A 15252-nucleotide genomic window follows, 5' to 3' on the forward strand; every position below is an offset into this window, starting at 1 on the left:
CTTGCAGGCCTGAACCCCTGGACGGAGCTTGAACTTTACTCCTCCAGGGTCCAAGGAACAACTTCAGGGTTTCAGCCTGGGCAGAGCAGGTGGTGGAGCCCCAGAGAGCCTCAAGGAGTGTGGGCTTTGGGGTGAGGAGAAGACGGAGCGAGCGTGCAGGAGGGAAACCGGTGGAAGGTTCCTCTGTCACCCAGAGAAGAGCTGTCAGGACTGGACGGCTGACCCCCAAATCCTAATTTGGTGGCTCTGGAAAGGGATCTCTTTACTCATCCAGGCTAGTATTCCGCTCTGATGAGGTCCACAGCAGCAAAGTCGGGGAGACAGAGATTCTACGCTGACCCTTCCTGCATCTCTCCGTGCTGATCTGGAGATGCGAAGGGCCCTCAGTGTGTGACCGCGGCATGTTCCTACTACAGCTCCCCGTGACCTGGAGGAGGACGTGCAGCCGCATGGGGAGCGCTGGAAAGTGGGCGTGTGGAAATCCCGGCTAAGGAGCAGCATGCAGAGTGTGACCCAGCTCCTGTGCACACTTCTGCAAGACCACGAACACACAGGCGTGTGGGGAGGCTCCCATTTGTGTGGCCTGACAGTTTGATGAAAATATAACCAGGCGTGGCATGTATACTGAAAATCACAGCATTTTGCACTTGGGGGAGAGAAACAAGGAAAAGACTGAAAATATAGAATGTTAAGAGTAGTTATATTCAGTGAAGACACTTGGGGTTGAATTCTTTTCCCACTTGATGCTTCCTTACTGTTTCACTATTTTTTATAAAATTGATACATGTGTGTATTTATGGGGTACAAAGTGATGTTCTGATCTATGGGTAATCATAGAAAGACTCAGTCAAGGTGATCAATTCACCCATTAACTCACCAAGATTTTGTGTGGTAAGAGTGTGGGAAATCTATTCGTTCAGCTGTTCTGAGACATACAATTCAATGTTGTCAGCTGTGGTCACCATGAAGCACAAGATCACTACAATCTTGGTGGTACTTAGTGTAAAAGCACAGACACGTGTGCTCCCATGTGTCCACACGCACTGGGCAGGGCGGGCACTGTCAGCCTGGACAGCCCAGAAGCACGCTGTCCTCTGAATTTGAAGGACACAGCAGCATCTTTTGGCAAAAATACAGTTTTTTGGTGGGGAAAACAGTGAAGCTGTCTTTCTGTAGACTTCCGGAAGGAAAAGGTGAGCGTGTGGCATGACAAAAGTATCTCTAAGAGGCTCTCGATCAATTGGCATTGTAGGGGACAAGGTAAGGCAGAGAGTCACAGATTCCAAACTGCCTAAAAGTGTGTGGCAAGGGGATGAACTTCAGAAGCTGTGGTGGCCGTGGGCTTTGGGAGCAAGATGAGAAAGATCTTTCCAATGAAAGGTTGTGAAATTCATGGCACCACTGAACTTTGAGTTTCTCTCACATCAAGAATGGAGAAGAGGAAAAAGGCGGGGAAGAAGGAGGAAGGGACCCAGCAGTCACTTGGCTGTGCTGGAATTGCGTCATGAAAAGCAGAGGATGCACTCACTCAGACACCAGCAATCTAAGATTGTATCTATTCACTTGTTTCTATTCCTATTTGAAGCTGAAATTCTGTTTTTCAGAAAATACTCCTGCTTTAAGTATGGAGGGTCCGAATAATTCAATCCACTGAAAGTTACTATGCCTACAAGCCTGAGGCAAAGGGAGGGAGCTGAACTCAGCATGCGGGACACTCGAATCTCATGTTAGACCCTACTGATACAGAGAGAGTACCCCCACTAGGTGACAGTTCCCACTTGCTCACACTGACATCTGACCCTTTCATGCAGGACGATCTAAGTACACGCCCTGCTTAGAAATCACCTGTGCTGTCCAGGCCCATCCCTTTCTGTCTTCACAAACCAAAGCCAACCACTTGGAGATCATGAAGCACAAGATCACTACAATCTCAGTGGTACTTAGTGTAAAAGCACAGAAATGTGCGCTCCAATGTGTCCACACTCACTGGGCAGGGCGGGAGGACTGGCAGGACCATGGTGGGAGTGTTGGTGGGAGCATGGCAGCCTGACACTGCACAGGACACCTCTCTCCTCCTTCACGCTCTCACTGCACAGAAGATTGTCTCGCTGTGGCACAACTGCTTTTCCTATTACAGTGTTACTGTTTATACACAAGCCTTATCTTCCCCACCAGATTGTAAACTCCTAACAGAATTATTCAGGCCTTAACCATCTTCATAAACCCCACATACTATATACATAACAAGCACTCAATAAACATTTATTGGGTCAGTTATGCACTAGGAGTTGAAATTGTTTAGAATTGGGGTTTTACTCATCTCCAGTGATGGCGTGTATGTGGCAACGTTGTAACTCTAACAGTGCAGTTATCTTTTAGAATTCGAGCCCCTGGGCATTCTTTTCTCCTGATTTGAAATCTGTGCAGAGTTACGGACTATCCGTCCATTCAAATCTCATGGGGTCACTGGTCTGATGGGTATGCGATTAGCTCCTGGCTGCATGCAGACAAAGGCGAAAGGAAAGAACTCACAAATGACCCACTAAAATAAATACTGGCGCCCATTCAAGAAAGGAAACCATCACATTTCATGAAGGAACTCACATCTGTACAAACGTCCTTTCTACCACATAACTTTCGCTGGAACCCAGGCACTTACTTTTTGAATCTGCTTCAAAAGTTTTATGTTGTTTTCTTTAGAGAAGACACAGGAGAGCCCGAGACCTTCTTCTCAATGAGCTGGAGAAGCTGTGGGTGTCACCCCGAAAGGTTCTGCTCGGCTGGGTCACTGCGATGCCCGCTCACAGGGTGGAAATGCGCTCTCTCTCTGGCCCCCAAGTAAAGCAACCCTTTGACTCATTTGCAAGAGCCTGCACATGTGTGTCAGAGAATGACTGGAAAGTCCACGAAGAGAACCTGGGCACTCCGCGCAAGGGGTCCAGGCAGACAGCTGCGTGACAGTGCGGCGCATTCACCCACGAGAGCCTGTGAGCAGACAGAAGCTCCGAAGAAGTTTCGGAAGAGAACAGGCTGTGAGCAGGAAGGTGGAACAGTTGATCCTGTACGGTTTGTTGAATTCATAACTGAGGATATGACAGAGACACACTGACACCGCAACACATAAATCTCAGCAGGTGCTGGGTGGCTCAGTATACAGTAAGTATGCATGGAAAATAAACCCACAATAAAGCCATAACTGAAAGTCTCCTTCTCCCTTCCTCTCCCCCACACCCACAACATACACAAACCTTCGTCTCCAGAGGCTAAGGCTGTGTCACGCACGCGGCGTCTTGCAAGGCAGTGTGCATGTGCAGCTGCTTGTGGGGGTGGAAGCCCGTCTCTGACCCTTTCTGACCCTCACTCACCCCTCCGTACACAGCTCTAACAGCATCAGCGTCCTTCTGTTTGTGGGGACTAGATACGTACCAAGCCCGTACAAGGTTTGCTGCACGTAGACAAGTACTTGAATGTTAATAAAAAGACATCAAAGAACTCAAACTTCCCTAAGCAATAGTCATAACATACAAGGGAGCTCGGTAAACGGAAGCTGCGTGAGTGGCTCAGTCTAAACACGCGTGACCTCGTGAGACACAGATGTGTGCAGAGAGTGGTGAAGAAATGAGCTGGAGGCGCAGCTCATGAAGACGTCGCGCTGGTCCCAAGCTGGAGGAACAGGAGGAGAGGCCCTAGCTCTCTAAACCGCAGGCTCATGTCTTTGCAAAGGTCTTTGGACGGAGCAAGCAGAATTTCAGAGTACGAGGAACCGAACAGTTGCTCTGCTGACTGACTATATAGCTTCCTGCCCCCTCACCTCGGTCCGAATAACAGTCCTCTCACTCAGCTGTTACCTGAGTCCATCAAAACTCCAGCCCTTCAGAACCCCGTGATTGGCTTATTTCTTAGCAAGGTGGTTTTCTGGTTGGATCCAGCCACGTTTGGTGTGCTTAGTTTCCTTCTTTACTCTCGTTAGGGTGACAGTCCTTGCAGGTCATCCTGCCAACCTCTCTGCTCCTCAGGTTTACTCCTGAAAACTTTGTCACCTGCAAGCTTCCTTACTTGGTGTCCTCTTTTTCTCCGGCAGAACTGGATCACAGGAGAACCACCAGAATTTATGTGTGTTGATCTAACCATTCTGCTAAGAAAAGGACATTAATTTATTATTATTTTACTTGCTTCCTACGCCTCCGACGTCCTGAGGTAGGTATGCTGTTCATCTGCGAGAAAGCGCAGGAAACAGTACTCCACTGGGCAAACAGTGCTCACATCAGTGATGGTGCTGGAACCTGCACAGTGATTAAGAGAGCTTCACTGCCAGAACTGTGGGCCGGCAATCAGAGAATCCGGTTTCACTTATTTCCTGATTCCAATATGACTGCTTTATGTACTAATTTCATTGCACATGTACCAATTCTAGACTGAGATTTAACCCTCTAGTTCTGATGACAAATTTTCAATGTCTTTCTCTCTACTCAGAGACTCTGTCCAAAGGAGTTTACCAACCATTCAGGGGATGGGCTCTTGTTACTGGGAAGGTCATCTCAAGTGACTTCCGTTTCAAAACCCCAGCAAAACACAGTTCTCTGTTTCTCAGTGACAGGCAGGAAGCTTGTAATTGTTCAAAACACAGGTGAAGTGAGCGAGGTACGGTGGAACATGCCCAGCTACTGGGGAGGTTGAGGCAGGAAGACTGTAAATTCAGTACTAGTCTGGATTATCTAGTAAAACCCCGCCTCAAAGTAAAATTTTAAAAGGGCTGGGGAATAATTCAGTGGTAGAGCACTTGCCTAATGTATGAAGCTGTGGGTTTAATTTCCAGTACTGAAGAAAAAAACCCATAGAGATTCTTCCTCCAAAGAAAATGGTGGCCCCAAACACTGCCTCTGCTGTGCCTGCCTCCTGCTGACAGGGAGTGCTCTATGTTAGACTTAGATATGTATTTCATTCATGAGACCCGCACCAATGAAGCCATATTTCCCGAAGTTCAGAGGTACATATTGTGGAAAGTATCTGTTTTTAGTAAAAATAAATAAATAAATCAAAATTTCTTTCCCTATTCCTATCCTTCTCTAAGATTTCTTATAAAAACTGTGTGCTAAAATGAATTATGTGGTTCTGAGGCCCCTGGAAATCACGGAGTGCTCTCCACACGCTTCGTCCTCTGGGATCTCAGGGACGAGGACCACTCCTGTGAGTGGCAGGAGGTGCTGGGTCCTCTTCACGTCTAACGGACTGGACACAAATGTCTTGGGGATGCCACGGGTTTTCTCTTTCACCATAAATTATGTCAGGACCTTGTACAGTTTGTGACAGAAGTTGGTTTTTTTTAGTGTAAGCAAGTTCAAGAGATGCAGGTTTGTTCTCTTTTGTATTCTAAGAGCCAGAGCTTTTCCTCTCAGCGCATCTCCAGGGAGCACAGAGATGACAGGGCCAGGAGACCCTGGAGAGCACGGAGCCTCCCTGAGGCTGCCTGAGCAGTGCAGAGGTGGCTGCAGGCCTTGGGGTGGGCTCTGGGCATGTGGGAGACCCTCTGGTGACCAGTGTCACAGTGCGCCCCTTGCTCTCGCAGTCATGGGACCAGGGAGGCTCTCGACATTCTCCAAAGAGCCTCTCTCCCCGCCGTGCCAGTCCACAGAAGCTCCTCTGCAACCTGGACCTTTCCAGTCTGCCTCAGGAGCATGCATCCACTTTCCACAGGGTGCCTGGCTCCTAATGAGCCTGCCCTGCCCTCCACCTCCTCAGCGGACCCGGGGCTTCTCCTATACAGACAGCACAGAGTTGCAAACACAGACAAGCAAAACGCTGTGCTGCCCTTGCCCCAGGGAGAAGGCACACTGCTCCATCCAAGACCTTTCAAAGGTGCCAGGGCCCTGATCAAGGAAAACAGTGAGAGGAAAACTAAGCCAAGACTCCAAACACGCTATGGTGGAAGCTTTGTGGTCAACTGTCCCATACTTGCTTCCTTCTCTTGGTTTTTTTTTTTTTTTTGTCTTTTTGAGGCAGGGTCTCACTATGCAGTTCAGGCTGGCCTTGAGCTCACTTTGTAGCCCAGGCTGGTCTCGAACTCAAAACGACTCTACTGCCTCAGCCTCCCGAGTGCTGGGATTGCAGGTGTGCGCCTTCTAACTATGAGCACCACCATGATGTCCACTTTTAAGGTCACTGAAGTGCCATTCATGCATCAGCACCACTGGGGTGCATGGTGGGAAAGAGGCACTGAGATCCTGGCTCTGAGCATCACCAGCCATGGTCCTGCTCTCAGAGTGGCGGAAGCAGCAGCAGCAGGTGCAGCCCCTCCTGAGTCCCCAGTGCTCTGCCCTCTTCCTCCCAACTTTGAGCTTCTCCCTGACAATCGCGGCCTGCCCACTGCTCAGGTACCCCAGGCTGCTCCCTGACCCTGGCCCTCCCTGCTGACGGCTTTCATCAGCACCCTCTGTGCCTCTGCGTGTGACCGACTGATCGTCTGCATCAGGCCATTGGTGGCTGGCAGGCCTCTACTGCCCAGCTGTCCCTGTGGTATCACACCGGTGTGCACCCATGTGAGTCCCGGGGCAGGGGCAGGTGATGTGGGGACAGCCCTCGGAGGCCAGGTGCGCAGTCACAGGACGGCTCCGGACCACTTCCTGGAGGGGAGCTGGCTGGTGAGTTCTCAAGGTGCAGGTTTCCAAGTCCTGCTTCTCCTTTGATGGGACACCTCTGGGATCCTGAGCCAAACAGCACTGGGACCTTGTGTTCCTTGGCCTGGAAAAATTCTAGACTAGAGAGAGATATTGATCTGCATTAAAATCTAGGGATTTTCCTGACATTGAGAAGCCCTGAGAAGGTACATGGCGGCTCTGTAAGACCTAGCGAGCCTTTCTCCTCATCAGTATTTCCCATTTGAAAACCTGTGCTAGGGATTTGAGGGCATAGAAACTGCCAGGAGACTCCCCATATGTGTTTTTCTACCATGCTCATCCCAGAACTGCTGTAAAAATAACTTCCCTCTTAGTATTTCAACATAATCTGCTACTGGTTCCGCCCAGGAGAGTCAGAGCAATGAAAAAGTATTTCACCAAGAGAAGTGAGACAAATTTTCCAATACCTACAGAAATGCAGAGCTCAAGTTTACATGGGATGCTCAGGAGAAATCATTTCAACCCACATGATTTTGTTTTGTCCTTGAAATACATCAGGGCATGAGAGCACTGTAATGATTAAAGAAAAAATGAGTTGTGGAGTTGGAAGGACTTTGGATTTAGCTCCTCCTTTTACCCCCGAGGATCTGGGAGATGGAAGAATGAAGCAACTTGTCCAGGGTCATTCAGAAGAGTAACTCTAGATCGAGTCTAGAGTTCATGTCTCTGGATTTCCAGCACAGTGTTCTACACATTCCACCAAACTACTTCCCAGTAAGGGTCCTGTGCAAAAACATTATTTTCAGGATTTCTTTTTTATAATTTTTGCCCAAATATTCCATTCACCTTCTCCCATGAAATCTTTTCCTCCAAAAAGTTTTGATAGCTATCAATTATTCATCTTTGCAGTATTTGAGACAGGGTCTTGCTATGTAGTTCAAGCTAGCCTTGAATTTACTATGTAGCCCAGGTGGGCCTAGAACTCATGGCAATCCCCCTGCCTCAGCCTCCTGAGTGCTGTGATTACAGGCGTGCAACACCATGCCAGGTTTCAACTAGTCAATTTCAACCTTTCAAATTCATCTCTACCTAGCAAATCATACAAAAATATAAAATATGAATATCCACAAATATGCATGGTAAGTATTACAGTCAGAATATAATTATGATAGACATTATATATTGTTACATGTTATTATTCAGATTTAACTAGTTCAAATTTTCTATAGGTTAAAAAAGTGACTCATTCCATTGTCTGTGATACAGAATTTTCTAATAAAGCTAAACTGAATGAACTTTAGGGAAAAAACTGCCCCTAATATCTGGGATAGCTTTCTGGTGAAATATACTCATTAGAACTCTACCTTTCTTACATTAAAACTGGAATTTTTGTGTAGTTTTCTTTTTTTCTTCTTGAAAATAGTATAACTAAATTTATTTCCAATTGGTAAATTCTACTTTTTAAATTATAATAATGTAATGCAACACTTTTGAACTCCGCTTTACCAATGTTTGGAACATTAGCAAGAGAAAGATCAAAAGACACAATTCCCAAAACCTCTTCAGAATTGATCAGCTTAATGTGTATTATATATTATAATCATTTAAGAGTTTCCTTTGAGAGAGTACCTATCCATTGGAAAAACAGGACTGATATAATCTTCAAAACTATCAATTTTATTAATATTAGTATTTAAGTAGTCATTTGATTAGTTAATATAGTTGAATATTAGTTATTATGTGGGGGTGTGTGGCAGTCTGTCCTAGGTGGAATGTAACTAAGGAGTCATGATCACAAATACAGTGAATGAACTTGGCTTCTGCCCTGAATCCAAGTGAATAAGTGAATAACAACCAGACAACGAAGGAGATTTTGAGGACAATGAAGGAGGGATATTAATACAGACCATAGCATTAGAATTTTAACAGATTAATAATAAATGTACTAGTGTAATAAACATTAAATTTTAAAAGTCTGAATATCTTTCATATTTGTGTGGCCTTTAAACTTACCAAACACACGGCATGCTTGTATATCTTTCTTGTTAGAGGATAACGTTTCTGATTAGACAAGAAAGCTGGGTATAAAAGTCATGTGTGATTTGTTGCAGGGACAGCTGGATTGTGCTGCTATGCACTTGGTTAACTCAGGAGCTTTTCCCAGAGTTCCCTTCCTGGGACAGCTTTGACTTTCACTTGGCCCACAGAGGACGCCAGGTGAGAACTGGGTGGCTCAGGTCAGGGGATGTCACCTCAAGGTGACATTCAGGGACAGAGGCATTCAGCTGGACTCCTGATGTGGGCTACCACTCAGCACTGTCATAGGTAACACACACATCACGTGACCACATTCTGTGGAGCTCCCCTGTCCTGCTCCTCTGACTGGGTGTATCTACTTCTCAGGTTTCTCTGTGAACCCTGGCTTGTCCACCATGCTGGGTTTTGCACATTCACTTCAACCTCATCTCCACAACACTCATCATGGCTGCTTTCCTGAATGAACATGACTGATAGAACCACTTTGGTTTTACAGATGATGAAGCCAGATTTCCTCACAGGTCTGCAACTCTGATTCTTATTCCAGGGCTGTTTTCAATTGATTATAGCATCTCTAATAGGTCAAAGCCATAATTAAGCTAAGTCAGAATAATGCTGAAAAGCTGTTGAAGGTCTCGATTTGCACTTGGAATTAGCTGAGTTCTTCAGTACTGTTTGTTGCGGTGATGACTATTGTTTTTCAACTCTGTTTTGGGACCAGCAAAGCTTGTATGAAAATTAAATTATACTTCTAAAACTGATAGAAACTCTCAAGTATTTGTTAGAGATACATAAATTTGCTTATCAAAGAATTCAAAGATCATGGAAATAGAAAAGATATCTATATCTATATCTATCTATATATATACTATTTCTCTCTATATATATATATAGACAGGTAATTCAATTTTAGAAAATAATTTTGAGGTGCAAGGAACTTTATAAATACTTTAATCCATAAAGGCAGAAAATTGAGAACCAGAGAGCGAGGTAGTATGTCTACAGATATGAAAATTACTAAAGATAGAAGTGGGGTGAGAAGAAACATATGCTGTATATTGGAATAAGTGTTTTGAAGCTCATTTAATTTCCAAAATTAATGAGTAGGTTTCCCTTTATTGAGCATATGTACAGTAGACAGTGATGAGACCAAAATTCAAGTTTTAATGCCTAGTTACATCAGACCCTCTACCCTTGACCAAAGTATTTATTATGCCTGTTTTCTGACATGAAAATAGGACGTCTGGAGCATAGTACGTAGTCACCCAATATTAATTATTAATTCTCACTTAACAATTTGCCTGATGAGAGTGTCTCTCACATTTTGATAAAAATGACTCCCACACCTCAGAAATGTACTCAGGCGTGTGTGTGTGTGTGTGTGTGTGTGTGTGTGTGTGTGTGTGAGCGCACACTGCACACACAGTTATTTAACACACACTTGTTAATGACAATGGAATGTGGATCAGGCTGGCTGTCCACAGTGTTACGGGTCAGTGGGAGCACAGAACACAACTTGGCCCAGAATTTTCTCTTATCTGAGAAAATCATTTGAGGCTTCTCTGGAGACCAGAGCTGGGGACCTGAGGAGGGCCAGGGGCAAAGGGAGGGAACAGGACTGAGCAGAGGGAGAGGCGGAGTTCACACACAGCCTCAGTGGGGAAGAACTCAGCTAATTCCAAGTGCAAATACAGACCTTCAACAGCTTCTCAGCATTGCGCTGACTTGGGGTGAGGGGAAATTCACACTCCTGTACTAGCCAGTGACTAGATGCCACCTGTGTGCAGATGGAGGTGACCTTGGGAGACCTAACTCACATCAGCCACAAAGCAGCACTAGAGAGGGGACCCAGCCACAGCCTGTTCAGTAACAGTCTTCCCGAGAGGTGGCGGAGAGCTCAGTTCTGAAGGAGGGCAGTGGGGGCCCTGTCAGCCATCTACCTGACAGGTGGCAGGGGAGGTTTCCTGGGATAAGAGAGAATCCATAAGATCTAAGACACATGTAAGTGATAAAATAGGGTTTATGTATTTTGGGTAAAGATAAAGCACATGAAAAGGCATGAGGGGTTTGGGGAAATTGCAAGCAGCTACTGGGATGCAGTCACAACAAACAGGGTATGCGGTGGGTAGAGGGAGACACACGGCAGCACTGGCTGAAGAGGGAGGCAGAGGCCAGGTCATAGCGTCTTGGTGCCAGACGCTGACCTGCAGATATCTGAACCCTGTGCACGTGTCTTAAGGAGAGGAAAGACCAAGCAAGACTGTTGGAAAAGTCATCCCAGCAGCAGTGCGGAGGAGATACTGGAGAATGTCAAGGCTAGAGGCAGGAAGGCTGTACAGTCTTCTGGGTGTTAGACACCCCAGGGGAGGTGTTTAATAACTACACTGACTGTGTGCTATTTCACATGAAATGTTGATTACAACACTCTTACATCAATGTTCCTCACCGGCCCCCTTCGGGTTGTGTGGATTTTCTTTCTTATCTGAGAAAATCATTTGAAGTCTCCTTAGAGGATAAAAGTTAAATGTGTGTATTATACACACACACACACACACACACACACACACACACACACTTGTAAACTCATCTGCCATTCACAACACTTTTAGCCAGTGTGTTAGGGCACAAAAATGTTTACCTTTTCTTCACTTTAAAATTAAGTCTGTATATTATGACTATAGCTAAAAGGATTTTCAAAGCATAGTTTTTAAGATTGAATTTTTTAAACAAGAAAACTCTAGGAAAACTTCTGAATTTAATTTAAAAGAAGAAATATATGAAAAATGTAAAGCTCTGTAAAACTGAAAAAACCCAGTATGAATTTCTTAGTATTGAATTTAAGTTAGAATTTAGTTGAATTGAGCAAATAAATGGATCAGAATCAGTTCCTCATTGTTAAAATGTGCATAATAATACCTATCACAGAAAGACAATAGGAGTATTAACTGATTAACATGTAAAACTAATTTCACTAAGTACAAACTATTACAGATGTGCCTCATCTATTGAACCGCCTGTTTAATGACCATCTGGAGGTGTGACCCCGGCACATTGTTCCGACTTACATCCCACTGCTGGGACTTATGACCTGCTTTGGACTTACAGCGCAGGCAGTGAGCTGCGGGGAGGCCTTATGGCAGCTGCTGCTACAGAACAGTACTGTGATTTTTGCTGATTGTACTGTGTTATAATCAGCAAAAATCTGAACATAGGCCTATACGGCCGCCCTATGTTCTGCCATACATCACAGTACTGCGCGTAAGAGTTATGCAACTAAAAGTGAAGTCATCAAGCTGGAGTTTCCTTCCACCATCTCTTTGTACTGAATATCGTAATGTGCACACTGCATACATCCCTCACTTAGTGACCAAGTCATTTAAGGACCTTGTTGTAGGAGCATAGCTTGGTCTTTGAGCGAGGAGTGCCTGTATACAAGCCTTAGTGTCCGTAGCTTGACTAGTTTGTCACCAAGAGGTGTCCTCGCTGGGAGGCAGAAGTGGATGGAGGAAAACACCTCCAGGCAGAGGCCAGAAGGACCAGGCCCTGGAGGGCAGGAGGATCCAGGTGGGAGCAGGGCTTGGGCGTGGCCAGCTCTCCCTTCAGGCTCCTGTTCCATTTCCTCTGTAAGACTGGGGGGCATCGGTCCAGTGTACCCACTCTGATCTGCTGCTAGAGCAGACCCTGTGGGTCAGTGAGGTCTCCCTTCCCTCCTGACGCCAGCTCGCAGCCTCTGCCTGGTCTGACCACGTGAGAAGGTGTTGCCGTAGGGAAGGAGCTCCTGTTGGTGTCGGCAGGAGCGAGGGCTGGAAGCCCGACCTCACAGTGGCACTTCAGGGAAGCCATGCCACACCAGGTGGGGTCACCAGATTTTCTCCCTCCTTAGGAAAAAATGCTGCATATTGCTAGGCCTCAGCTTTCCCTCCGCTAAACCACAGGTTTGAGGTGAAATTATTCAGTTCCTTCAACCCTTATAAATCCGACACTCACGGTTCACAAATCTCTCAAGAAAGAAAAACGGGGGCCCCAGAGTGTGTGCCTCCTGAGGCCGGGGAGACTTACTATCTGACGGTAGATCAGATGCCGACGCTAGACCGGAGCGCGCGGGTGAGGACCAGAGTCGCAGATGTGGATGGAAGGAGAGGCACTGGATGGGACGCTGAGGGGTCGCGCTCCTTCCTCACACAGAGGCCAGGACGAAGTTCGCCCCACACCCCAAAGCCCTCAGCAGAGCCACCTGCCTTCCCAACCTGCCCCAGCGCTCTGTCCCCCAGCACCACAAATGTGTGCACACACCCAACAGCCCCCCACACACACACACAACCGCTCACGGAACTAGAAACGCTTTGGAAAGGAACTAAAGCAAACTCTTCAGGAGCCTAGAAAAGACTAGACGAGTTGTTTGCTGGTCCTATTGTCAAGCTGTCTGACGGGAGCCAAGTTTCATATTGTCTCAAGTTTCAGGTCAAAACATTTACATAAGAGCACCCCTGATGTTTGACAGTGGTTTTCCTTGTTATAAAACCCTCAAAATATTGACCTCCTTGGAAACACATCTTCGTACACTTCATTGATTTTTATGAATGTCTCTTCTTTGGTTTCTCGAGTTGCCATTAAGTCCACCCTTGCTGCCCCTCCTGAGACTATCAAGTCTTCAGATCTGTTTTGCATCTTCTGTTGTGGTGACATCATCACTATTTGTTGAGAAAATGATTATGTCTCCAAGGATCCAAGCCTATACATGATATATTGAAACAAAAAGAGCTGCACCATGAAAAGGATGCAGATTTAAAATAACAAACGTTATATCTTGAAAAGACAAATAAGAAATAGACACAGTTGAACTGTGAGGAGAAAGCCACAGTGGCCAGGCAAAAACACAGGCTTTGGTTTTTGCCCCTGCAGTGTGCCGGAGGGTTCGTCAGCCCACACAGTCATGTTTCTAGGAGAACTGCGGTCACAGCACTGAGAGCTGACGATCCCTGCATTTCCACTTTACTAATTGTGACGCTGAGGCAGCCCAATCAAGGACTTGCTAAGTGCCAAGTATTGCATGAACCCTTACAACTGTGAGAGTAACTACGATACTCCCCTGCTCTTCAGAATGCGAAGCAGGTTTTCATGGCCTCTTCAGTAGCAAAGATTGCCCTGAGATCTGTAATCCTGGACCTCCGCTCTGACTGCCAAAATGCCAGTGTCTAAGAGAGTTCCAGGAACACAGAAATAACACACTGAGTACTCATGGAGTCAAATTATTACAGCACATTACTTCCTGAATCATTTAAAGTTTTTTTCTAGTGTACAAGTTGCTCACTTCGAAGAATAATCAAACATTTAAAATTAAGTGTTAGTTTATTTTTACATTCCAGTGAAGCCTGGCTGTGTGAGAAGGAGGATTTTCACCCTTTCTCCTCCTCACTCACCCGACACCTCAGGTGCTGGTTCCAGGCATCTGGCCCGGCCTGCAGCATAACTTCCGGAGCCTGCACGCTCTTTTACATGGTGCTTGAGACCAAGCCCAGGTGAGACCCCAGCCCCAGCCCTCGCCTACCTGTAGTTCTGCTTTTCATTGCCTATGTGGAACCTGTCGTACTGCGAGTGGGCGCGGTTGCCCTCCCAGTCCAGCAGCTCGATCCTCAGCGTGTACTGCTTGTGGCTGGTGATAGCAAAGATGAACTCATTCCCCAGCCAGTACTCCCCAGACGGGTTCCCGAAGCCCTGGAAAGGGGGACAAGCAGGACAGGTCAGTGGGGAGGGGAAGCACACTCACCTGGAGCCAGGCCCTGAGTAACAAACATCAGCGTCTCCTAACATAAAGACAGACATGTCTTGGACTTCGCAGCCTTTATTTTCAAGCGCTGATGGATTGTCATGCTCTCTTGCTGAGCTTGTCTCCATCGAGCTAACTGTCTAATTGTGATTATGGCTAAACTTCCATCAGTCAGGTTCACATGGATGAGACGGTTTGGGGCCAAATGAAACAGGTTGATAGGTTCAACTAGAAAGCACTTCTCAAGTCAAAGTACTACTTAAAATATTAAGTAATAGCTTTAACTTAAACATTTTCCAATGAATATTATCAGGGTGTTATCAGATGAACTATTGAATAATTGTTATCATTATTAATTTTTAGGAATCCAGCTGTGCTTCTATAACTTTGTAGGTTAGTAGACCCTTGACTTGAGAAGTCTTAACATCTTCAAATTTTTCTGATGAATATGCCCAGACCCGTAAATGCATGACTACAGTGGCTTGCACAGCTTTGGGCATGGGTTTGGCTGCAGGCAGAGGCTGAGGCGGAAGAGCTGCGGGCGAAGCTGGCTGTCTTGGCCTCAGGGCTCCACTACTCTCTCTAGAGAAATCCTGGGCCCAGTCGCTAGGTAGTTTCTATGAGAGAAGGAGAAAAGCAGTCCCCAAGCATGAGCCGGCCCTTAACATTGGGAATATTAGTGACAGGGAAACGAAGAACTCTAACAACTCTACATTTTGCATATTCATCATTGTTTCAGAAAATACTGCTTGCTTCAACTCAAGGGTCAGTTTCTCACTTGAGCCACAGGTTTCCCTTCTTGACAGAGAGGTCAATGGCTGTGTTTGTGGAGTT

The 15252-nt window shown here is 46.1% G+C and overlaps 1 protein-coding gene across 1 annotated transcript in view; it reads right to left on the minus strand.

The window, feature by feature from the left end:
• Angpt1 (angiopoietin 1) overlaps positions 1–15252 on the minus strand; it is a gene marked incomplete in the record, with an annotated part of 187188 nt that overhangs the window by 13935 nt on the left and 158001 nt on the right. The window contains 1 exon segment of the mRNA XM_005381965.2: positions 14200–14366. Coding sequence (XP_005382022.2) covers positions 14200–14366 — 167 coding nt within the window.

Source organism: Chinchilla lanigera, unplaced genomic scaffold (genome assembly GCF_000276665.1).
Source record: "Chinchilla lanigera isolate Chin_1 unplaced genomic scaffold, ChiLan1.0 scaffold00016, whole genome shotgun sequence".
In the NCBI taxonomy this organism is placed as follows: domain Eukaryota; kingdom Metazoa; phylum Chordata; class Mammalia; order Rodentia; family Chinchillidae; genus Chinchilla; species Chinchilla lanigera.